At 44.5% G+C, this 25624-nt stretch overlaps 1 protein-coding gene across 1 annotated transcript in view; it reads right to left on the reverse strand.

The window, feature by feature from the left end:
- Positions 1-3591: 3591 nt before the first annotated feature.
- Positions 3592-25624, reverse strand: part of RGR (retinal G protein coupled receptor) — a 34686-nt gene continuing 12653 nt past the window's right edge. The window contains exon 7 of the mRNA XM_073681457.1: positions 3592-3952. Within this exon, the coding sequence (XP_073537558.1) occupies positions 3809-3952 (144 nt within the window). The 3' untranslated portion in view covers positions 3592-3808. The remainder of the gene's footprint in view (positions 3953-25624) is intronic.

The following is a 25624-nucleotide window of genomic DNA, read 5'->3' on the forward strand; positions in this document are numbered from 1 at the left end:
GGGGAGCAGAGTCTCCTTAGGAGATCTGACCCACAAGTGGGGCCTAGTGCTAGAGGTCCAGGAGGGGAGCAGAGGAGGAAGGTTCCGTTCTATCGAAGGGATCCCAGGGGGTACGGCGAGTGCAGGACGGCACCCGTACGCCCCGAATCTCTCAGAAGACAGAGGGATCAGGCCGCAAGAAGGGGACCGGCCCCTGGACCAGCCGTGTTACTTCAGGTCTCGGCTGGAAAAACCGGAGGCTTCTGTCTTTTATAGTTCAGTTGCCACAGCCTCATCTTAGTCTCCGTGAGGGTCAAGCGGGTTCGGGAACTCCAGTTTGACAGGAGGGACTTCAGAGCACCCGAACGGGACTGTGAGTGAGGAAGCGCAGGGCAGGAGGGAGAAGACCCAGCGTGAAGTCGGTCTAGAGAGGAACATAAGAAAGCGAGGTTCCTTCAGGTGCTCGTAACCAACCTGAGGAAGAGCTGAACCCCCAGTCTGGTGAACGCAGCCCTACGTGGGAGGCTGACACCCGCGCAGTGTATCAGTGGAACGTACATGAGAACTGTGAGTAAAGACTCGGATGACTGCAGCGCACTGCCTCCGTCCATTATTTCAGGTGCGCCATCTTTCCCCCTGCACTACAACGCCCAGCACAACCAACAATATCTACACTGCCCTGGACCTAATGTGACGCCTCATCCTCTAAAAAGCCCTTTAGTTTACCCTGGGTGATGGGGGACTCGGAGTCGGGTCCTGTGATGGAGAGATGGGGTGCAGCCATGGCCCGGACCCGACCCGTGCTCGGGGCCGTCACATTAAAAGAGATGGTGTGGGCTCATCCGGGTTGAGTGGCTGATTTAATGACTACGCCACCTGTGGCACCTGGTGAAGGCCACCAGCGCCGCCGCAGTCCGCTCAGGCATGGTGTTATGGCGGCCAAAGTTCTTACTACTCCCCACATGTGGAGCAGGGCCTCAGGGCAGAGGGACAGGATGGAGGAGGGTAGTAGTAGAGGGAGACGGGCGCCGCGTCGTGCGGTGTAGCGCAGAATAAACAGTCCGGAGGCCATAGGGGTGAGCTTCCAAGGCTTTACTCGCTTTAGAGATGGCAGTAGGAAGGCGACTCCCTGCTCCCCGCGGAGTCCTGCGGTCACCAGCGACGGCGGTCCGACAACCTCCGTGTAAGTCCAGCATTCAGTTGGGACCCTACACCAGAGTGTTCCTGAACTACAGACCGAATCCTTTCCTGTCCTTGTGTGTGCAAATAGGCCGGGACTCCCTCTGAGCTCCTCTCAGAACAAGGGCATGGGTGGCAGCTCCACTCCGTCCAATACCTGGTGGGATCCTCAGGGCCTACCAGGCTTTCCCAATCAGGACATAGAGTAGCAAGGTCGGGTGTCGGGGGCGGTACCCCTCTTGCAGCCGGAGTCCCTCTGAATATATCAGCATGGCGAGGATAGGTGACGTACTCTGCTCCGTCTGCATCCTGTCTGGGATCCATTTGCTGTGGAGCCACACTCTTGAGCTCCGGGCCTTCTTGGTCCTGGTCATTGGCCGGGTTGAGACATTCCTCGTTTACAACCTGCCCCTCATCCCAAGGCTAAGGTACGAGGGCTGTGTCCCTTGCCAGTGCAGGCCCACACAGGATCTGCGCTCTGGGAGGGAGGTCACATTTACACACAGTCTATGACAGCACAGAGAACAGCCGAAAGACCTTGACTATGAAGGACCAGCGAAAGACCAAGACCAAAGATGGCTTTTTATTAAATATGAAATCTAAAGTGTAACTAACTTGTAAGTCCTCCACCCTCATCCACTAACTGGTTCCCCTAACTCTTGGTTCCCCAGTCTCCCTGTAACCAGGGGAGCAGCACCTAGTGCATACTAGCCCCCTCTGGTGGAGAAATGTGGTGTTGGATGCAAAGGTTGAGTCACGACTATCACACTGTTCTTACCTCAGAGGAGGAACACTACACTCCATTAGAGAAGTGCAGCATTCCTGTGGCGGTCGAACTCTCAGGGGCGCCACACTAGCTCTTCCTGTGGAGAGCCACACCATCCCTGCTGCAGTAACATCAGCTTCAGAGGACTGCTCCGCAGCGGCAGCTCCCATTGGCCGCATTCCACAGGTGGCGTAACGAACTTTATAAATCCCCTATAAATAGAAAACCCCCTTTTTATTGACTGCCCTGGGCTACGGACCGGGCCAGCCACTGTGATATCCCCCTCAGCATCCATAGGTCCGGCTGCCGAGTACCCCACGGCCCCGGGGGCACGTCACCCCCTCACCTCGGACTGCAGACAGGGAGACATTATTAGGGGACTGGCTGCTACTAGAATCTGGAAGAGCTGGTCATGCCCCCTCACCTTGGACTGCAGACAGGGTGACATTATTAGGGGACTGGCAGCTACTAGAATCTGGGGAGCAGGCCATACCTCCTCACCTCAGACTGCAGACAGGGAGACATTATTAGGGGACTGGCTGCTACTAGAATCTGGAGGAGCAGGCCATGCCCCCTCACCTTGGACTGCATACAGGGAGACATTATTAGGGGACTGGCGGCTACTAGAATCTGGAGGAGCAGGTCATGACCCTTCACCTCGGACTGCAGACATGGAGACATTATTAGGGGACTGGCTGCTACTAGAGTCCGGAGGAGCAGGCCATGCCCCCTCACCTCGGACTGCAGACAGGGAGACATTATTAGGGGACTGGCTGCTACTAGAGTCCGGAGGAGCAGGCCATGCCCCCTCACCTCGGACAGCAGACAGGGAGACATTATTAGGGGACTGGCTGCTACTATAATCTGGAGGAGCAGGTCATGCCCCCTCACCTCGGACAGCAGACAGGGAGACATTATTAGGGGACTGGCTGCTACTATAATCTGGAGGAGCAGGTCATGCCCCCTCACCTCGGACTGCAGACAGGGAGACATTATTAGGGGACTGGCTGCTACTAGAATCTGGAGGAGCTGGTCATGCCCCCTCACCTCGGACTGCAGACAGGGAGACATTATTAGGGGACTGGCTGCTACTAGAGTCCGGAGGAGCAGGCCATGCCCCCTCACCTCGGACTGCAGACAGGGAGACATTATTAGGGGACTGGCTGCTACTAGAGTCTGGAGGAGCAGGCCATGCCCCCTTACCTTGGACTGCAGACAGGGAAAAATTATAAGGGGGCTGGTTTGACAGGAGCTGCTTTTCACTGCACTGCTCACCCCTCCGTCTGGGATATTACAGCAGTGTGCAGCTCCCCACTGTTATCAGCCAGTCTCATGATAATAGGTGTTTCTCTGTAGAGAACATAAGTCGTGGCCATGCCCCCTCTTCTCAGACTGGCTGTTACTTACAGGGGGAGCTGCACACTGGTGTGTGATGTAATGTCCCAGATGGGAGGCGGAGCAGCTCGTGTCACATGAAATTACAAGCGTTCTAAAGATAATAGAAGTGCACTGCGCATCTCATCTTTATAGGTTGTGGCCAGGGACAGTACAAAAATGTTTTATTCCCAGAGTACCCCTTTAATTTATGGTCTAAATATATAAAAAAAACTCATTTGTTATACAAACTGTCTGGTAAATTGGTTGTTAAATTTATATAGCTGTGGCATAGTACAAAACAAGATCAAGACTGTACACAGTTGCCCCTTTTTATTGTACCTGTAGATTTTACTGAAACAGGAAGTTTGAATTGTATTAAACAAAAGTGTCTGTCACTTCCACAGGATAGCTGGAGACACTGCACACTACAGGTTGACTCAATGTTGGCCGCATTTTCATAATCATTTCTTACTGTCCATTAAAGCAGGGCGGATTCTCCACAGTAAATTAATTTGATTTGTTATCAGTTTCAGCTTTTTCAATTTTTTGTCCTGTAAGAAACTGCCAGATTCCTCCTCTGTAGTTCTCATTTCCAAGTCCATAAACATAGGCATTCACTGCTGGAGAAATCTTTGCCAACAGAGCAGGCATCTGTGAAGAGACAGGTGTATACACTTCATCAGAACTAGCAAGTGATGTTAATCTTTAGGCTGTGTGCCCACTATGCGTTTTTTAAGCGTTTCCGCAGCGGCAATTCCGCTGCAGAAACGCTTAAAAAACACATGGTAGAAGGCCTGCCAGGTTCCCCAATGATAATCCGCATGTGCTGTGCACATGCTGCGGAAATTACCGCTGCGGATTATCATTGTGGAAAAATACACAGCACTACCAATTATTTTGCGTAAAGGCGGCGTTTTCGCCGCCATTGACTTGCATTGGAACGCATGTAATCCACATCACTGCATCTGCAGATGCAGAATCCCAGCGTTTCAATGTGCGGATGGTACCTGGGTGTGGAGGACAGGAGACTCTCCTCCAGACCCAGGTACCATAGAACCTGTAAAAAAAAGAATAAAATAAAAAATAAATATTATACTTACCTTCTGATGGCCCCCGGTCTCCATAGCAATGCGTCCTTGCTTCCCGGCAGCTCGCGATGGTCATCACCTGCCGTGACATCATTTAGTCATGTGATGGGTCACGCGACCGCTGACGTCGGCAGGTCCTTTAGTCCACCGCGAGCTGCCGGCAAGCTGAGACGCATCGGATAAAGACTCCGGGGGCCATAGAAAGGTAAGTATAGATTTATTTTTTTACATTCTCTCGGGTCACACTATATAAATCCATGCCGGTTGCATGGATTTATATAGTGTGAAGTTGTCAAGCACTTTCCAAGTGATGCTAAAATCGCCTGGAAAGCGCTTGTCAATCCGCATGCGGAAATGCAAGTGAAGAACGCTTCACATCCGCATGTCCCTGGCAGGAAAAACGCATGTACAATCCGCATGTACAATCCACATGTACAATCCGCATGTTCAATCCGCATGTACAATCCACATTAGTTTTTTCTGCCAGGGAGATGCAGAAACGCTCAGGAAAAATCCGGAGCATTTCTGCATCGTGGGCACATAGCCTTATATGTGTTAACATTAATCACATAATTCCACCACTAGTTAAGTGCTGTAATCTGCAGTTTATTGACTTGGTAAACTTATAATAGAAAGCAAAAACCCATGTTGGCTCCATATAATTAATATTGAGAAGGGTTGTAATTTATAGCCCTTCTGACTATCAATTGTCCCAGGAGATGAAAGTTACAGTTTAGATACTGTAGTGTTCTTCTTGTGGCTCTAATAAAAACCTTCAATGGACACATCATTCAACTCTCACCAATGGTGTCTGTTCTGAGCTCCACTTTGAACTTTCAGATTTTAACCCCTTCATGCCAAGGCCAATTTCCTTTTTTTCGTTTTCGTTTTTTTCCTCTCCTTCTTCCAAGAGCCATATCTTTTTTCTATTTCTATTCACATAACCGTATAAGGGCTTGTTTTTTGTAGGACAAGTTGTACATTTGTAAGACACCATTCATTTTATTACGTAATACACTGGAAATCAGGAAATAAATTTCAAGTACATTCAAATTGCAAAAAAAAGTGGAATGTCTCAATTTTTTTGGGGGTTATTTATCATGTTTAATATACGGTAAAACTGACTAGGCAGTATGATTCTCCAGGTCAGTACAATTACACAGATACCAAACATTTATATATATATTTTTTATTTCAATGGTGAAAAAAAATTCTGAAATTTGTAAAAAAAAATATTTTACTTGTGTCGCAATTTTCCGAGACCCATATCCTTTTCAATTTGGGGCTGTGTGAGGGCTTGTTTTTTAAGAACTGAGCTGATCTTTTTGCTGATACCATTTTGGGGTAGATGCAATGTTTTGATGGTCTATTATTGTATTTTATTGCAATGTTGTGGTGGCCAAAAATTTTTATTTCTGGTGGTTTGATTTTTCTTTTCAATACACCATTTACTGATTGAATTCATTTATTCTATAGTTTGATTGATAGGACTTTTACAAATGCAGCGATATCAAATATGTCGCAATTAGCACATGTCCAAATATCAAAATCGTTGCATACCACTTCAGACTAAATAACAACACAACCCAAGATATGGTTGGTAAGGGTAAACGAAGAGATATATGCTGAATATGTCTTAAAATTATTAATTTTATTCAAACAATATATTAAAAACAATTATTAAACATAAGATAGCAGGGAGAGTCTGTATCAACGAATCACATGTGAACCTGTCCAAAAATAGTGTAGCTAAAGGCTATGGGCAATATTAAAAAATTGGCAATAGGTTTCCTCGAACGGGTAAAGATTTGCATAATTTTGATGTACATACAAATAAATGTCAGGTGGAGTGTGGGATGATGGGGTAGAAAGGTTATACACATAGTGCAATATACAGGGTGGACCATTTAGATGGATACACCTAAATTAAATGGGAATGGTTAGTGATATCAACTTCCTGTTTGTGGCACATTAGTATATGGGAGGGGGAAAACTTTTCCAGATGGGTGGTGACCATGGTGGCCATTTTGAAGTCGGCCATTTTGGATACAACTTTATCTTTTTCAATGGGAAGAGGGTCATATGACACATCAAACTTATTGAGAATTTCATAAGAAAAACAATGGTGTGCTTGGTTTTAACGTAACTTTATTCTTTCATGAGTTTTTTACAAGTTTATGACCACTTATAAAATGCGTTCAAAGTGCTGCCCATTGTGTTGGATTGTCAATGCAACCCTCTTCTCCCGCTCTTGATACACTGATAGTAACACCGCAGAAGAAATTTTAGCACAGGCTTCCAGTATCCCTTGTTTCAGATGCTGCACATCTGAAACATGTCTGACTGCGTGCACAGTGAGGCTGTGTAGTTCGCAGCTTCACTACGCATGTGCTATGACCTGTAGCTCCCCGCATGTGCACATGCACAGCGAGGCTGTGTAGTTCATAGCTTCACTACGCATGCGCTATGACCTGTGGCTCCCCACGCATATAAACTACACAGCTACACTGCAGGGACCCGTAGCCAGACATGTAAAAATGCGCATGCGCCCCACAAATATCAGTGCTGGGCGGGAGCAAATTTTAAACACGTGGGCGGCGCCAGCAGTGTCTTAATGTGGTGCCTGCCCCTGACTGAATATGAGGATCACACCCTTATGACTGAAAACGAACAGGAAGGATATAAGTACATAAAATGTTATAGATTCATTATAATAACACAAATTTTAATTAAAAAAGCTTGTTAGTGATGCACATTGCATTACTAACAAAGCAATGGGGGCAGTGTAGATAGTAGATAGGACATGACGGATTCCCTTTAAGGATGCTAATTGTGTAAGGTTTTTTTTCCTCATTATTTTTATATTTCTACTTAAGAATAAACATTATATGGACAATAGTGTTTTGAAACACCTATAAATCATTTGATACAGGTTTTTCATTGCCATAGATTTTTAAAATCAAGCCTCAAACTGACATCATTCTGATGTTTGACTTTGATATCTGATCAAGTCCTCAAAGTGGACACTACTGTTGCAATAAGTCAAACTGTCATATCTATCATGCACAATCATGCTAAAGCAGACATAGGACCAAAAGTAGACACTATGCCCTATCAAAATAACGAGGACTGATATAGACAATCTGTTATAGCTGTTTTATATCATGTCGATGCATCATGGAACATTAATCACAGGACGACACTAGTTAATGATGGTGTCTTCCCTTAATGTGAACATATTGATAGCACCGTGGACATTCATATTTTACTAGTAGAATTACCCGCCTTCACATTTGGTGTAACTGTTTGTTGTTTGTGTGTGGGATTCAAATATTTGTTTCCTACTGACATGAAGCCTACATACCTGAGTTATGTGTAGAAATTTTATGTCACTTTAGTGTCGTCTCGAAGAGCTATAAATTAACATTTAATTTTGTATTACATCGTTTTGTAATTATATAGAGAACTACATGGTAAATTAGGTACTTCAGAAGGTCTTTAGTGTTAGCTCTCTTGAACCTTTAAGCCAAATTTGGGGTAGATTGGTCCAGTGGTTTGTCTGTAAATTAATCTTTTATTTTGTATCCTGATTTTTTCTTTTGTGTGAAAATCTTGAGTATGGTAGGCCTACATACAGTCATATGAAAAAGTTTGGGCACCCCTATTAATCTTAAGCTTAATGTTTTATAAAAATTGGTGTTTTTGCAACAGCTATTTCAGTTTGATATATGTAATAACTGTTGGACACAGTAATGTTTCTGCCTTGAAATGAGGTTTATTGTGCTAACAGAAAATGTGCAATCTGCATTCAAACAAAATTTGACCGGTGCATAAGTATGGGCACCCTTATCATTTTCTTGTTTTAAATACTCCTGCCTACTTTTTACTGACTTACTAAAGCACTTTTTTTGGTTTTGTAACCTCATTGAGCTTTGAACTTTATAGCCAGGTGTATGCAATCATGAGAAAAGCTACTTAAAGTGGCCACTTGCAAGTTGTTCTCCTGTTTGAATCTCCTCTGAAGAGTGGCATCATGGGCTCCTCAAAACAACTGTCAAATGATCTGAAAACAAAGATTATTCAACATAGTTGTTCAGGGGAAGGATACAAAAAGCTGTCTCAGAGATTTAACCTGTCAGTTTCCACTGTGAGGAACATAGTAAGGAAATGGAAGAACACAGGGACAGTTCTTGTTAAGGCCAGAAGTGGCAGGCCAAGAAAAACATCAGAAAGGCAGAGAAGAAGAATGGTGAGATCAGTCAAGGACAATCCTCAGACCACCTCCAGAGAGCTGCAGCATCAACTTGCTGCAGATGGTGTCACTGTGCATCGGTCAACTATACAACGCACTTTGCACAAGGAGAAGCTGTATGGGAGAGTGATGCGAAAGAAGCCGTTTCTGCAAGTACGCACAAACAGAGTCGGCTGAGGTATGCAAAAGCACATTTGAAGAAGCCTATTTCTTTTTGGAAGAAGGTCCTGTGGACTGATGAAACCAAGATTGAGTTGTTTGGTCATACAAAAAGGCGTTATGCATGGTGGCAAAAAAACACAGCATTCCAAGAAAAACACTTGCTACCCACAGTAAAATTTGGTGGAGGTTCCATCATGCTTTGGGGCTGTGTGGTCAATGCCGGCACTGGGAATCTTGTTAAAGTTGAGGGACGCATGGATTCCACTCAGTATCAGCAGATTCTTGGCAATAGTGTTCAAGAATCAGTGATAAAGTTGAAGTTACGCAGTGGATGGATCTTTCAGCAAGACAATGATCCAAAACACCGCTCCAAATCTACTCAGGCATTCATGCAGAGGAACAATTACAATGTTCTGGAATGGCCATCCCAGTCCCCAGACCTGAATATCATTGAACATCTGTGGGATCATTTGAAGAGGCTGTCCATGCTCGGTGACCATCAAACTTAACTGAACTGGAATTGTTTTGTAAAGAGGAATGGTCAAAAATACCTTCATCCAGGATCCAGGAACTCATTAAAAGCTACAGGAAGCGACTAGAGGCTGTTATTTTTGCAAAAGGAGGATCTACTAAATATTAATGTCACTTTTCTGGTGAGGTGCCCATACTTATGCACCTGTCAAATTTTGTTTGAATGCAGATTGCACATTTTCTGTTAGTACAATAAACCTCATTTCAAGGCAGAAACATTACTGTATCCAACAGTTATTACATATATCAAACTGAAATAGCTGTTGCAAAAACACCAATTTTTATAAAACATTAAGCTTAAGATTAATAGGGGTGCCCAAACTTTTTCATATGACTGTAGCTGAAACATGGCGTAAAACATTACACAATTTCTGATTTACCTACAATCATGGCCGAAAGTGTTGGTATTAGTGATGAGCGAGCACCAAAATGCTCTCATACTCGTTGTTCGAGTCAAGCAAATTGGAATGCTCGAGTGCTCGTACCGAGTAACAAGCCCAATGTAAGTCTATGGGAAATTTGAGCATTTTTCCGGTGGCTTTCCCAGGCGGTCTGCAGAGGGCCTAAAAATTGCCCAAATCGATGGGAACAGTGCTCAAATGACATAGGAACAGCAAGGGGAAGACCCCTGGAAGCATCTCTGACTCCCAAGTCACTGCTGTAAACAACGTTGTCAGAGGTATTACGCCACATTTACGGATTCACAATAAAACATACCAAAACGAAACCAAAATGGATTTTTCTGGGAAATATGTTAAGGAATATCCTGTCCAGGGTAATGACTTGTATATAAGGAAAAATAAATATACAAAAACAAAAATGCTCCTCCACACCTTGGGCTACGTTCACACATAGCGTTTTTAATGCCTTTTTGCACTTTTGCATTGCTTTCAACCAAGACAAATGCATTCACTGGGAAATGTCATTTAAACATTTTCAAACTTATCTGGCCATGTGGTGTGTGACACATCATCAGACACATGCATACAGTGCTGAATAGACAAGGGAACAGCATGGGGAAGACCACTGGAAGCATCTCTGACTCCCAGGTCACTGCCTAAAAATGTGCCCATCACAAGTGATCCTTGCCGCATGCGAAGATGCCTCTGTCGTTGCAGACTTGCAACAATCACCGTCCACGTCTTTGTCCCAGCGCTGCTTTCAGCTGTCCCTACCCCATTCCTTGGAATGCAAGCGCAAGTATGCAGCCAGCCAAATACACCCACCCGCAGGCTGCAATACTATGCTTCCAAATTTTTGACAGCTGCTTGCACTTGAAATGTGGCTTTTTAGGCTCGTGGAGGCGGAAACTGTCCACAGCCTCATGGTGGCGGGGGCCGGGTGTCCATACTCGGTCCTCAGCCACCACTATTTCTCCCGGTATCATCTCCGTCTTCCACAAGCACGGGTCCCACAACATTACCCGTGCCCTCCCCAGTGCACTTACTGGAAAGGACCACCTAATCACAAACACGTGGACAAGTGAATGTGGCCAGGGATGGTACGGAGCCAGTCCACAGCTTTGTTTGCTGAGAGTTGTATTTCACCACAGCCATATTCTTTAGCTTGGTGAAAGGACTTGGGAAACCGTATCTACTCCAGCTGTCATTTCTCCGTCACTAGGTGTATGTTCAGCGGTGCGAGCCACAGATCAGGCTGCTATGTTACAGTTTTCAACAACTCTGCAGCGGTGTGCGGTTTGTCACCTAAGCATTAAGCATGTTATCTTCAGCACAGCCTGTTGCCGCTTGACCAAGGCAGTACTGCAGTGCTTTCAGCTTGTGACTGATGTGGTCATTTCGGAGATGGAGGCCGAACTGGAGAAGGAGGTGCAGGAGCTGAACAATGTGATTACATTGAGGTTACATTGGCGACTCTGTGTTTTATACTAAAGAAAGGTCCTACTGTGTTTTTTTTTTTATGTTATTTTGTAACACAAATGCATTCACCGGGAAATTTCATTTTAACATTTTATATCCTTATCTGGCCATGTGGTGTGTGACACATCAACAGACACATCCTGTTTCATTTATGATGGAGGGACTCTGAAAGTCACAAAGCCTATTTTTATAGGGCCATCAGGCGGCCCTTACTATTCTTAGAGGGCCAACAGTCGGCCCTCGCTATTGTTTAAGAGCCATAAGCCGGCTATGCTTTGTTGTTCCCATTGTTAACGAGAGGGTCTCCTATACTGTTATTGCGTATGCAGTGACTGCAAGGTCTGCCAGAAATATGGAGGCACTCTAATGCCCCTTGCAAGAGATGTAGAGGTCAGAGAGCCTCCTAAAAACAATATTCCCATTATTAGGAAGTGGGTCTCCCATAGTGTTTGCCTATGCAGTGAAGCAACGGATGCCAAAAATTTGGAGGAACTCCAATGACCCTTGCAAGAGATGTAGAGGTCAGAGAGCCTCCTAAAAACAATGTTCCCATTATTAGGAAGTGGGTCTCCCATAGTGTTTGCCTATGCAGTGAAGCAACGGCTGCCAAAAGTTTGGAGGAACTCCAATCCCCCTTGCAAGAGAAGTAGAGGCCAGAGAGCCTCCTAAAAACAATTTTCCTATTATTAGGAAGTGGGTGTCCCATAGTGTTTGCCTATGCAGTGAACTACGGCTGCCAAAAATTTGGAGGAACTCCAAAGCCCCTTGCAAGAGACGTATATATGTTGATATGGTACATATGGTGGTGATATAGTGGTGGAGGATGAGGATGCGGACAAGGAGGAGGACAACAGCAAATAGACAAAATCAAGAAGTGTATACCCATGTCTGGGTGTGAAGACAAAGGTGCATGGAATAGAGTTAGACCTCTCCAAAAAAAGACACCGGATTTGAGTTTATGTTACGCTGTTATCATTTGGTGGTGTTGAGAAGTCTGGCCCAATCCAGATCTTGTTCATTTTTATAAGAGTCAGCCTGTCTTCATTTTCAGTTGACAGACGGATGCACCTATCGGTTACAATTCCACCGGCGGCACTAAAAACCCGCTCTAGCAAAAGCTAGTGGCAGGGCAGGCCAGGACCTTCAAGTCGTAGAGAGCCAGTTCATGCCATGTGTCCAGCTTAGATAACCAATAATTATAAGGCACAGAGGAATCACGGAAGACGTTGGTATGGTTCTCAAGGTACTCCCTCACCATCTTCAGAAACTTTGCACTCCTTGTGAGAATACCCCACGTCTCAAGACCTGTGCGATGGGAGGGTCTGATAAAACTGTCCCAGAAGTTTGACAGTGTGCCCCTGCCTCTGCTGGATTGCATTTGTGGCTCTCTTGGCTGTACTCCTTGGTTGTCCAACGAACTGTAACCTCTGCCGCCAGAGTTTTCCTATGGGAATTTTTTCACTAATTCCGCAACAAGGGCCTTCTCGTACTGCCCCATTTTATTAGGCCTGTCCTGCAAAGGAATAAAGTTCTCCCTGTAGCATGGGTCAATAAGCATCACCAACCAGTAATGACTGTCACCCAAAATTTGGTCAACCCGAGGGTCACGGGAAAGACAGCGTAACATAAACTCAGCCAAGTGTGCTAGACTGCAAAGAGGCAAGACTTCTGTGTCCGCACCAAGAGGAGGACTGACCATGCTCTCCTCCTCATCCTCCTCCTCTTTCTCCTTCTCCCTGTCCTCAGGCCATCCATACTGAACAGACGGTATGGCAGTTGTGCAGGTAGTATCGTCTATAGCGCAGGAAACTAGTTCCTGTTCTTCTTCCTCCTCCTCCCCTTCCTCATTGTCACCCAATCCACGTTGGGATGAGATGAGGCTGGACTGTGTGTAATTACCCTGTATGGTTCCTTGCTCTATCTCATCATGCTTTGCCTGCAATGCATCCTTTTTAATTGAGAGCAGAGAGCGGTTCAGAAGACAGAGAAGCGGGATGGTGATTCTAATTATGGAGTCATCGCAGCTCACCATCTTGGTGGAGTCCTCAAAGTTTTGGAGGATAGTACAGATGTCTAACATCTATGTCCACTCCTGAGGTTTTATGTGTGGAGTCTGACCTGAATTCCGATTGCCTTCTTGATGCTGGAAGTCAACAACAGCCCTCTTCTAATCACAAATCCTTCCCAACATCTGCAATGTAGAGTTCCAACGTGTGGGGACATCACAGATCAGTCGGTGAGCCGGAAGCAGCAAACGCTGCTGAAGCACGGCAAGAGCGGCGGGACCTGTAACTTACTTTTCAAAATAAGCACATAGGCGGCGTATTTTGACAAGCAGGTCCGACAGATCTGGGTAGGCTTTGAGAAACCGCTGAACCACGAGGTTAAGCACATGGTCCAGGCATGGTACGTGTGTGAGCTCGCCTCACCTCAGAGCCGCCACCAGGTTCCGGCCATTGTCTCACATGACCATGCCTGGCTGTAGGTTCAGCGGTGTCAGCCACAGATCTGCCTGCTCTTTCAGAGCTGTCCACAACTCTTCAGCGTTGTGTGGTTTCTTACCGAGGCATATTAGTTTCAGCACAGCCTGTTACTGCTTAGCCGAGGCAGTGCTGCCGTGCTTGCAGCTTGCGACTGATGTGGTCATTTCGGAGATGGCTGCTGAAGAGAAGGAGGAGGGCACGCAATCCTCGGCATCGGGAGGACGTGTTCCGTACCAAGGTCCTTAGGGGTTCCGGCTTCCACTAGGTTAACCCAGTGTGCTTATGTACCATCCTTGCCCACAAGCACTTGTTCACGTGTCCGTGGTTAGGTGGTGTTAGAACCCTCTTGTTTGTTTTTTCCATCTTGTGTCTTGCGGTCACGTGACCATCTGCCTTTATATTCCAGCTCCGCCCTTTTGGCTGTGCAGGATTCAGTGTTTGACTGTTTCTCTAGCCAGGTGCTTCTGTGCCTTTCTCTGTCAGTTCACTTGGTCCTTCTGGGACCCTTAGTACCTTTTTGTCAGTTTGTCTTTTTGTGTTCTGCAACAACTTCTCTGTTTAGGAGGTGTCCCTTTTTTGTCCCAGTCCTTAGTTCCTTTAGGGACCTCTCCCGTTATGCTATAGGTCTTCGTTCAGACTAGCCGAGGACTAGGAACAGGCAGCCCGCTACATCATAGGGATTCAGCTTAGTCTTACTGTAGGGACAGCTTTCCCCTATCTTTCCTTAGTACTTGTTGCAGATCATAACAGTAAGTCCAGCCCAAAAAAACTAAAAGGAAAGAAATTCAGAGATCAGCATGGTTTCCTTCCAGAATTTGGCTCAAAGCTTGCAGGGATTTTCTCTGGAGGTGGCCGAGCTACAGCAACACGTGAGTGGCTGTTCTGGAGCGCATTTTGTGGAACCCAAGGTAGGACTGCATGATGTTTTTTTTGGTAAACAGCAAGATTTTTTTTCCTTTAAAAATTCTTGTTTGTTATATTTTCATTTGAGACCGAGGTCCTCTGGAAATGAATCACAGCGCATTGGTTTTATTATGTCACTTTTGCGCAATGAACTACAGGGGTGGGCCTTTTATCTCCAACCTAATGATCCATGCTTAAGGTCGGTAGAAGAATTTTTCTCTGCTATGGGGCTATTATATGACAATCCTGATATCTCATCTACTGAGGCAGAACTCATGCGTTTGAATCAGGAGTCACGTGATGTTGAAAATTATTGCACACACTTCAGAAGATGGGTTTCAGAAGTCAAATGGAAAGATCCTGCTCTGAAATGTTTATTTCTTGCTGGTCTGAGTGAAAGGGTTAAGGATCTGCTAATTGCATTCCCTGCACCTGAGACTCTGCAGGATGCCATGCAATTAGCTGTTCGTGTGGACAGGAGGCTGAAGTTCAGGCTGAATGAGGTAAAGACTCGTGTAATGTCAGGTCCTGGTCCCCAGAAAATCTGCTCAGACGGCGGAGAACCGATGGAGGTTGGGACGATGTCACCCCGCTCTCAGGAAAGAGACCGGAGGTTTGCTAAGGGATTGTATCTTTATTGTGGTAAAGCTGACCATTTGATTAAGTATTGTGAGCTTCGTTTAAGTAAAGAAAAAAAAAGACAGGTACACCCGTATAGCTTGTTTACGCTCTGCAGGGGTATTTCTTTCTGGGAGTACTACTTTGCAGGAAGATTTGATTGAAATTCAGGTATTTGTGGATTGTGGTTCAACACTTAATGTGATTGATCAAGGGTTTTTGGAAAAACTTAACTTGAAATCCAAACCTTTGTCATCACCTATTTCTGTGATTGCAATTGATAACACGCCCTTGAAATGTATTACTCACAAGGTTGCTGCATTTGCCCTCACTATCAATGGAGTTCACCGAGAAATTTTGGACTTGGTTGCATTAGATAATTTACCTTATCCGGTCGTTCTAGGTTTGCCTTGGTTAAAACTGCACAATCCTTTACTGGACTGGTCTACTAATGTAATTAAGTCTTGGAGTCCAAAGTGCTTTGATAAATGTTGTAATGGTCACATTGCAGCTGTGGAAAAAGGGGAATTACCGGTACCTATTCAAGATTTTTGGAGGGTTTTTTCGGAGGAGGAGTCGCAAGTTTTACCTCCTCATAGGGATTATGATTGTGCCATTGAGTTTGTTCCGGGAGCTACTCTTCCCAAGAGTCGCTTGTTTAATCTGACTATCCCTGAAAGAAAGGCCTTGGAGGAATACATACAGACTAGCCTGGCTGCTGGTCACTTTAGACCTTCTAAGTCGCCTGTAGCAGTTGGATTTTTCTTTGTTAAAAAAAGGACAGGGGTTTACGTCCATGTCTGGATTTTTGTGAAATTAATAAGATTACCGTATACAATTCCTACCCATTGCCGTTAATTCCTGACTTGTTTAACCAGTTAGGGGGGGCCAAGTGGTTCTCTAAAATTGATCTCCGGGGGGCATACAATTTGTTACGAATGAAGGAGGGTGCTGAATGGAAAACAGCTTTTAACACTTCGGTAGGTCATTTTGAGAATCTGGTGATACCTTTTGGTCTTACCAATGCACCTGCATTTTTTCAGAACCTTATTAATGACATCCTGAGACCTATGATTGGTAAGAATGTGGTTGTGTATTTGGATGACATTTTGATTTATTCACCAGATCTAGAGTCCCATTGGCAGAGTGTACGTGAAGTTTTGCAGCTATTGAGTGATAACTCACTCTTTGCTAAGCTGGAGAAATGTGAGTTTGCTGTGCAGAAAATTAGTTTTTTGGGCGACTTTGTCTTCAGCGAGGGCTTTGAGATGGACCCTGTGAAGGTTCAGGCTGTGCCGGAATGGCCTAGGCCTATTGGTTTGAGATCTATATAGAGATTTTTGGGTTTTGCCAATTATTACAAGAAATTCATTAAGAATTTTTCTGTAATTGTTAAGCCCCTAACTGATCTCACCAGGAAAGGTGCGAATACGGTCCAGTGGACTATTGAGGCCATTGAAGCGTTTAAGTATCTCAAAGAGAGGTTCAGTTCTGTCCCTATCCTTATGCAGCCTGATGAGACCAAGCCTTTTTTGGTCGAAGTCGATGCTTCATCGGTGGGGGTCGGAGCAGTTTTGTCTCAGGAGAACAGGGGTGGAGTACATCCTTGTGCCTTCTTTTAGAAAAAATTTTTGGAAACCAAACTGAATTATGATGTTGGAAATCGTGAGTTGCTGGCTATTAAACTCGCGTTTGAACATTGGCGTCATTTTTTGGAAGGCGCTAGATTTCCTATTCAGGTTTTCACAGATCATAAGAATTTGATCTATCTGGTTGCTGCCAAGCGCTGGAATGCTAGGTGGGCACTTTTTTTTTCTCGATTTCATTTTTCTGTTACCTATTTCCCTGGTACTAAGAATGTTAAATCTGATGCTTTATCTCGCAGTTTTGCTCCTACGGTCGGTGCCGAGGAGGAGGAAAGCATTTTACAGAAAGGAGTTGTGGTGGCGGCATTGGACTCCGTTTTGGAGGATGGGATTCTGAAAGCTCAAGATGATGCCCCATCTAACACTCCCCATGGGAGGTTGTTTGTGCCTAGAACCATTAGGAGAGATTTGTTTGTGGAGTGTTATGAGTCTCGGTTGGCAGGTCATCCAGGAATTTCTGAGACTAAGAGACTTATCAGTCGCAGTTTTTGGTGGCCTGGATAGCAGAAAGAAGTCATCAAGTTAGTGCGTCAATGTACAGTGTGTGCTAGGTCAAAGGCTTCACATACTTCTGCTGCGGGGTTGCTTTGCCCTCTGGAGGTTCTTAGTGCGCCTTGGACACATCTCACAATGGATTTTATTACTGATCTTCCTGTGTCCAAGGGTTTTACTCTCATCTGGGTGGTCGTGGACCGTTTTAGTAAGATGTGTCATTTGGTTCCATTCACTAAGTTGCCCTGTGCCAAGACACTCGCTAAGGCGTTTGTTAAGGAGATTGTCAAGCTTCATGGCATTCCCAAGGATATTGTTTCTGATAGAGGACCTCAGTTTGTGGCTCGCTTTGGCGTGCTTTTTGTGACAGGTTGGGAGTTCATTTGTCATTTTCATCTGGATATCATCCTGAGTCTAATGGACAGACTGAAAGAAAGAACCAGGATGTAGAACAGTTTTTGCGTTGTTTTGTGGCGGACAATCAAGAGGTGTGGTCTGAGTTTCTGCCTCTCGCGGAATTTGCTCTTAACAATCATACATCCTCCTCTGCTGGTTGTTCTCCTTTTTTTTGTTGTACTGGGAGACATCCGTCTTTTGGTTCGTTCTCCAAATTGGGGTCGGCGGTGGCGGAGGAGGAGAATTTTTCTGGTGATTTGGAGAGAGTTTGGACTAATGTACGTTGCAACCTTCAAGAGGCTAACAAGAAGTCCAAGAAGTATTTTGACAGAAAACGTAAGGAGGTTTTGTTTACTGTGGGTGGCATGGTTTGGTTGTCCTTAAAGAACCTGCGGTTGAGGATTTCCTCTAAAAAACTGGGTCCTAAGTTTGTGGGTCCATTTAAAGTACTTCAGGTTGTTAACCTGTCTGCTGTTAGGTTGGATGTCCCTACTTCCTGGAAGATTAATCCTGTGTTTCATGTTTCCTTGTTGAAAAAGGCTGATGTATCAGATAGGGATGCCACTGTCACAGTTCCTCCTGTGGTGGAAGACGGCGAATATGAAATTTCAGTGTTTGACTGTTTCTCTAGCCAGGTGCTTCTGTACTTTTCTCTGTCAGTTCGCTTGGTCCTTTTGGGACCTTTAGTACCTTTTTTTCAGTTTGTCTTTTTGTGTTCTGCAACAACTTCTCTGTTTAGGAGGTGTCCCTTTTTTGTCCCAGTCCTTAGTTCTTTTAGGGACCCCTCCCCTTATGCTATAGGTCTTCATTCAGACTAGCCGAGGACTAAGGCGGGTCTGTTCACTAGGAACAGGCAGCCCGCTACATCGTAGGGATTCAGCTTAGTCTTACTGTAGGGACAGCTTTCCCCTATCTTTCCTTAGTACTTGTTGCAGATTATAACAGGTAGACTTTCCCAGTAGCTGCATTGTTGAGGGCATGGTTAATGTTGTGGGACGCGTGCTTGTGTAATGCGGGGACGGCACACCGGGAGAAATAGTGGCGGCTTTGTACCGAGTACCAAGGGATTGCCGCCACCATCAGGTTGCGGAAAGCTTCCGTCTCCATGAGCATAAAAGGCAACATTTCGAGCGCAAGCATGTGTGGCGTTAGCTGCATATTTGCGCTTGCATTCCAAGAACTGGGGTAGGGACAACTGAACCCTGCGCTGGGACAAGGACATGGACGTGTTTGCTAATGGTGCTAGTTGAGAGTGTTCAACGACAGGTGCAGGGCGGGAGGTATCTTAACATGCGCCATGGATTGGCATACATGCACAACAGCAGAACAAGCAGTGGTGTCATCCGCAGACACTGTTGCTGGACCGTGGGTTTCGGCCAACTTAGTCGGGTGCTTTGCTGCCATGTGCCTAATCATGCTGGTGGTACTCAGGCTGGTAGTTTTTCTTCCCCTGCTGATGCTGGCCTGGCAGGTAGTGCAAATGGCCTTTTTAGGGTTTTTGGCAGAATGTTTAAAAAACAATCAGACTCGGGAAGACATAACAGTTTTATTGGCAACTTCCCTCGTGTTGATGTTACAGGGAATGGTTGCCTGCCTTCTGTCTGTGGCCACCACACTGCTTGTTCTTGCCTGTTGTGGTTCTACGCCTCCCCCCCCTTCCTGTGTGCTGCTGTCCTCGCTCTGCTTATCACCTTGATAGGTTGGGTCAGTGACTTCATCGTCCACCACCTCATCTTCCACTTCCGCACCCTGGTCCTCCTCCTGACTTTCTCGCAATTCTGTCTCATCATTATCCACCTCTTGTGACAGTTTCCCACAGTTGCCTTCATGTAACCGTGGCTGCTCAAATATTTGGCCATTGCTACATGCGATCTCCTCTTGCCCCGCTTCAAGTGGAAATGGCGAGACGCCCGAATCTATAAATGGAAAAGTGAACAACTCTTCGGAGTGTCCAAGTGTGGGATCAGTTGTCTTTGGGCACTCAACCTGGTGGGAGGAAGGAGGATCAGGGTGAGGAACATGCAGTCCAGACCACGGCTACTGAGACTTGACCATGGGGAAGACAGGGTGGTGGTGGCTAAATGACTGGAAGCATTATCTGCTATCTAACCAATAACCTTTTCACACTGCTCGGTGTTCAATAGTGGTGTTCGGCGGTCCCTTATTAATTGGGACAGGAAGGTCAAGTGACAAGATGTTGGTGTTTTTTGTGGCAATTTCAGCTTGCCCAGGGCCTTGGCCTCATCCTCCGCATGCACCATCACCACCACGTCCACTTCCTCGTCTCTTGCCACACGCCTTGCCCATTTTAAATGGAGGACAATATTTTCCACGTTCACTACAAATGGCTGGATTTGAACAGCAGTGATATGTCATACATGTGACAGAAAACCACAGTTTTAAATATCTGGCCTGTAGGTTACTATTTTTCACAGCGACCTGGTGTTAATAACTTCACTGACACACTGCAACAAAATTTAAATGGAGGCCAGATATGGCTGAATTTGGAATGAACTTATATGTGATATGTGTGACGGAAAACCATAGTTTTAAATAGCTGGGCTGTAAGTTACTATTTTTCCCAATGACCTGGTGTCAATAACTTCACTAACACACTGCAACAAAAATTTAAATGGAGGCCAATATTTTCCACGTTCACTACAAATTTCTGGATTTTTATCGCTGTAATATGGAAAGGATCTGGCTGTATTCTGCTGTGGCAACAAGCAAATGGAGCAGAAAAATGGTGTATTCTGGATTGCTTTTTAAGCAAATAATCAGGAGTAAGATAATAAAAATATTATTCCTGTCCCCTGATACCTGGGGCTATTTGTAGAAATATCTGTAATAGCAGCAACAGACAGAACTGGAATGGAGCCTGTTGTGCTGTATTATACACTGCAGTCTGCCACATAAACTGCCTGCTGCCTAACTCTGATATAGATATATGCTGTATATATGTGTGTATATATATATATATATATATATATATATTGTGGAATATCTAGACTAACAAGATGTTCAATGGACCCTCTTGCTATATGCACTGCAGTCTGCCACATACACAACCTGCTTGCCTAACTCCTGCTATCACCTTCACCACTGAAAATATGGAGCTGGATTAGTCCTCAGAAGGACTGTTAGTCCAGATGGATATATATAGATGTTGTGGTACACTGTACCTACACTAACTAATAAATAACCAAATCTCTCCCTAGCTCAGCAGCATCTCTCTCTACACTGCCTGTTTCCGGGGTAGACTGTGATGAGCATGGCGGCGCCAGGTCTTATATAGACATGATGACGCTATGCGGCCAGCCAATCACTGTAATGCCACAACCAACATGGCTACGGCCTTACAGTGTGTGGCAGGCAATCCCTGCATGTTCATTGGCTCTCTAAAGAGTTCCAAACATGCAGGGAGGGGACCCGAGCTTCTGCCTGAGTGACCAGGAAATACTCGCAGAGCGCCGAGCATCTCGAGTAGTAAGATGCTCAGGCGAGTACCGCACAGTGGCGAGCACACTGGCTCATCACTACTAATAAACAAACAAATCTCTCACTAGCTCAGCAGCATCTCTCCCTACATTGCCTGTTTCCGGGGAAGACTGTGACGAGCATGGCGGCGCCAGGTCTTATATAGACCTGATGACGCTGTGTGGCTAGCCAATCACTGTAATGCCACAACCAACATGACTACAGCATTACAGTGTGTGGCAGGTAATCCTTGCATGTTCATTGGCTCTCTAAAGAGCGCCAAACATGCAGGGAGGGGACCCCAGCTCCTGCCCGAGCAACCAGGAAATGCAGAGCGCCGAGCATCTCGAGTAGTGAGATGCTCGGGCGAGTACCGCACAGTGGCGAGGACGTTCGCTCATCACTAGCTGGTATCATTGAAATTGTTTCAGAAAATGAAGTATTTCTCTCAGAAAATTATTGCAATTACAAATGTTTTGTTATACACATGTTTATTTCCTTTGTGTGTATTGGAACAACACAAAAAATTAAGAAAAAAGGCAAAGTAAACATAATTTCACACAAAACCCCAAAATTGGTGGCGCCTTTACAAAATTGTGAGTAAACAACTTTGTTTCAAGCATGTGATGCACATTGAAAGTCACCTGTGGCAAAAAAACACAAAAAACCCCCAAAAAACCTCACCTGTGGCAAGTAACAGGTGGAGGCAATGAAAATCACACCTGAAACCAGATAAAAAGTGGAGAAGTTGACTCAATCATTGAATTGTGTGTCTGTGTCCCACACTAAGCATGGACAACAGAAAGATTAGAGAGAACTGTCTGAGGACTTGAGAACCAAAATGATTGAATAATATCAACAATCTAAAGGTTACAAGACCATCTCCAGAGATCTTGATGTTCCTTTGTCCACAGTGCGCAACATAATCAAGAAGTTTACAACCCATGGCACTGTAGCTAATCTAACTGGACGTGGATGACAAAGAAAAATTTATGAAAGGTTGCAACACAAGATAGTCCTGATAGTGGATAAGCAGCCTCCATCAACTTCCAAAGAAATTCAAGCTGTCCTGCAGCTCAGGATACATTAGTGTCAGCGCGAACTATAAATCAACATTTGAATGAAATCAAAATGCTATAGCAGGAGACCAAGAAGGACCCCACTGTTGACACATACAGAAAAATGCTAGACTGCAGTTTGCCTAAATGTATGTGAGTAAGCCTTAATCCTTCTGGCAAAGCGTCTTGTGAACCGATGAGACCAAGATAGAGCTTTTTGATAAAGCACCTCAGTCTACTGTTTACTGAAAATGGAATGAGGCTTACAAAAAAAGAACACAGTACCTACATTCAAATATGGTGGAGGTTCAAAGATGTTTTGAGTTGTTTTACTGCCTCTGGCACTGGGTACGTTGATTATGTGCAAGGCATCATGAAATCTGAAGATTACCAAAGGATTTTGGGTCGCAATATAGTGCCCAGTGTCAGAAAGCTGGGTTTGCGTCCTAGATCATGGGTTTTCTAACAGGACAATGACCTCAAACATACTTCAAGAATCACCAAGAAAGGATGGAATCAAAGCTCTGGAGAGTTCTCAAGTGGCCAGCAATGAGTCCAGACCTAAATCCCATTGAAGACCTGTGGAGAGATCTTAAAACTGCTGTTTTGAGAAGGCACCTGTTTTATACCTGTCATTTATCCCTGTCCATCTTCCTTTGTTTGTCTGGTTAGTTTATTCCTATATACTTTGGCTTCCCACCTCCCTGGGTGGAGGAGGTACCAGATAAAAGTTGATTTAGGAGCATAGCAAGGCATGTGAATCCAGCGTCTACACCTTGAGGAGTAATCCAGGGGACAGGGATAGACTAACCCACCCCTAGTTCTAGGGACCTGGCTAGCACCCATAGTCCCAAGGCATTGCGTGACAGTAACACTGGCCATTCCTAAATGCCAGAGGCAAGCATATATATCCAAGGGGAGTGGTCAACACTGAACAGCTGAGACAATTCAGATAGGAAAGCTCCAGGAGCTTCAACTGAACAGACTAATCCTTGCACTGCTAGCAATGGAAAAACATGCACTGTTTAATAAGATGGAGAAATACTTCTAACCAGTGCAGGAGTTCGTGAAACCAGGCCCCGTGATCGTCTAGCTCTTCTCTGTTGCGGTATCTCCTTGACAGCACCCTTCAAATATGAGCAACCTAGAGCAGTTTGCAAAATAAGAGTAGTTCAAAATACTAGTTGAGAGGTGTATGAAGCTTGTTGATGGTTATAGGAAGTGATTGATTGCAGTTATTTATTCCAAATGGTATGCAACCAAATAATAAGTTGTCCGTGCCAAAAATTTTGTGCGGACCATTTTTGGGGTTTTGTGTGAAATGATGTCCAATTTGTCTTTTTTTCTCTATTTTTTGTGTTATTTCAATACACACAAAGGAAATAAACATGTGTATAACAAAACATGTGTAATTGCAAAAATTTTCTGTGACAAATACTTCATTTTCTGGAACAAATTCAAGGGAGCAAACTACACTGTGTTCCAAATTATTATGCAAATAATATTTTCTCAGATTTTCCCAAATTACCTATATGAATTGCAGTCATTGTAATTTTCCAGTCAAATAACTATTAGCGTACAATTGAAAGTTTTTTGTACAAACTGCCTATGATAACAGTATATTTTTAAAAAAATAAAAAACTCAAACTGCACTCAAAATGCATGTTCCAAATTATTATGCACAGCAGAGTTTTCAACCTTTTCATTTTAATAAAGAACAAAAAAATGGTCATTTTTGAAATTATAAGCATTAGCAGGTTATTACAAACTGAAATCAAACAGTTTTCAACTCAAAACTTTATTCTAGGTGATGTTACATTTGCACATAGGACCCCTTGTTTGAAAGGAGCTTCTGAACTCTCTCGTCCATTGAATTTGTCAGGTTTTGGATGGTTTCTGCTTCAATTGTTTTGCATGAGGACAGAATACCCTCCCAGAGCTGTTGCTTAGATGTGAACTGCCTCCCGCCATCATAGACACTCCTTTTGATGATGCTCCAGAGGTTCTCAATGGGGTTGAGGTCAGGGGAGCATGGGTGCCACACCATAAGTTTGTCCCATTTTATGCCCATAGCAGCCAGAGATGCAGATGTGTTATGTGCAGCATAAGACGGGGCATTATCATGCATGAAATGATCTCGATGGTCCAGATGGATGGAGCGGAGGATGGCTGGTTGATGGACTCCCCATGCAAACACGGCTACGGCACTAACAAGGAGGAGGTGGAGTAATGTTTTGGGCTGGAATCAAGGGGAGAGAGATTGTCGGCCCTTTTAGGATCCCTGAAGGGGTAAAGATGAACTCCATAATGTATGTTGAGTTTCTCAAACAGCACTTCCTTCCATGGTTCAAGAAGAAGAACCGTGCATTCTGCAGCAAGATCATTTTCATGCATGATAATGCCCCGTCTCATGCTGCACATAACACATCTGCATCTCTGGCTGCTGTGGGCATAAAAGGGGACAAACTTATGGTGTGGCACCCATGCTCCCCTAACCTCAACCCTATTGAGAACCTCTGGAGCATCATCAAAAGGAGTGTCTATGATGGCGAGAGGCAGTTCACATCTAAGCAACAGCTCTGGGAGGGTATTCTGTCCTCATGCAAAACAATTGAAGCAGAAACCATCCAAAACCTGACAAATTCAATGGACGAGAGAGTTCAGAAGCTCCTTTCGAACAAGCGGTCCTGTGTGCAAATGTAACATCACCTAGAATAAAGTTTTGAGTTGAAAACTGTTTGATTTCAGTTTGTAATAACCTGCTAATGCTTATAATTTCAAAAATGACCATTTTTTTGTTCTTTATTAAAATTAAAAGGTTGAAAACTCTGCCGTCCATAATAATTTGGAACATGCATTTTGAGTGCAGTTTGAGTTTTTTATTTTTTTTAAAAATATACTGTTATCATAGGCAGTTTGTACAAAAACCTTTCAATTGTACTCTAATAGTTATTTGACTGGGAAATTACAATGACTGAAATTCATATAGGTAATTTGGGAAAATCTGAGAAAATATTATTTGCATAATAATTTGGAACACAGTGCAGTGATAAGCACAAGTGCTTGTTACTTGAGTTTTCCTAAGGTGACTAGCTCATGCAGCCTTTATCTATCTCCCATTTCTTCCACATGGCTGGACCATCATTGTAAATAAGCACCTGCTCTTTGTGTCACCCTCACCTCATTGTAGATTGTAAGCTCTTACAAGCAGGCATTATTTTTGCTTTAATCATTTAATTATCATTAATTATGTTACTTATGACTGTTGTATATGAACCTCTGAATTGTAAAGCGCTGTGGAATATGTTGGTGCTATATAAATAAAGATTATTTATAT

This window comes from Phyllobates terribilis, unplaced genomic scaffold, assembly GCF_046119375.1.
Source record: "Phyllobates terribilis strain yellow unplaced genomic scaffold, ASM4611937v1 Scaffold_5__5_contigs__length_657084704, whole genome shotgun sequence".
Lineage (NCBI taxonomy): Eukaryota > Metazoa > Chordata > Amphibia > Anura > Dendrobatidae > Phyllobates > Phyllobates terribilis.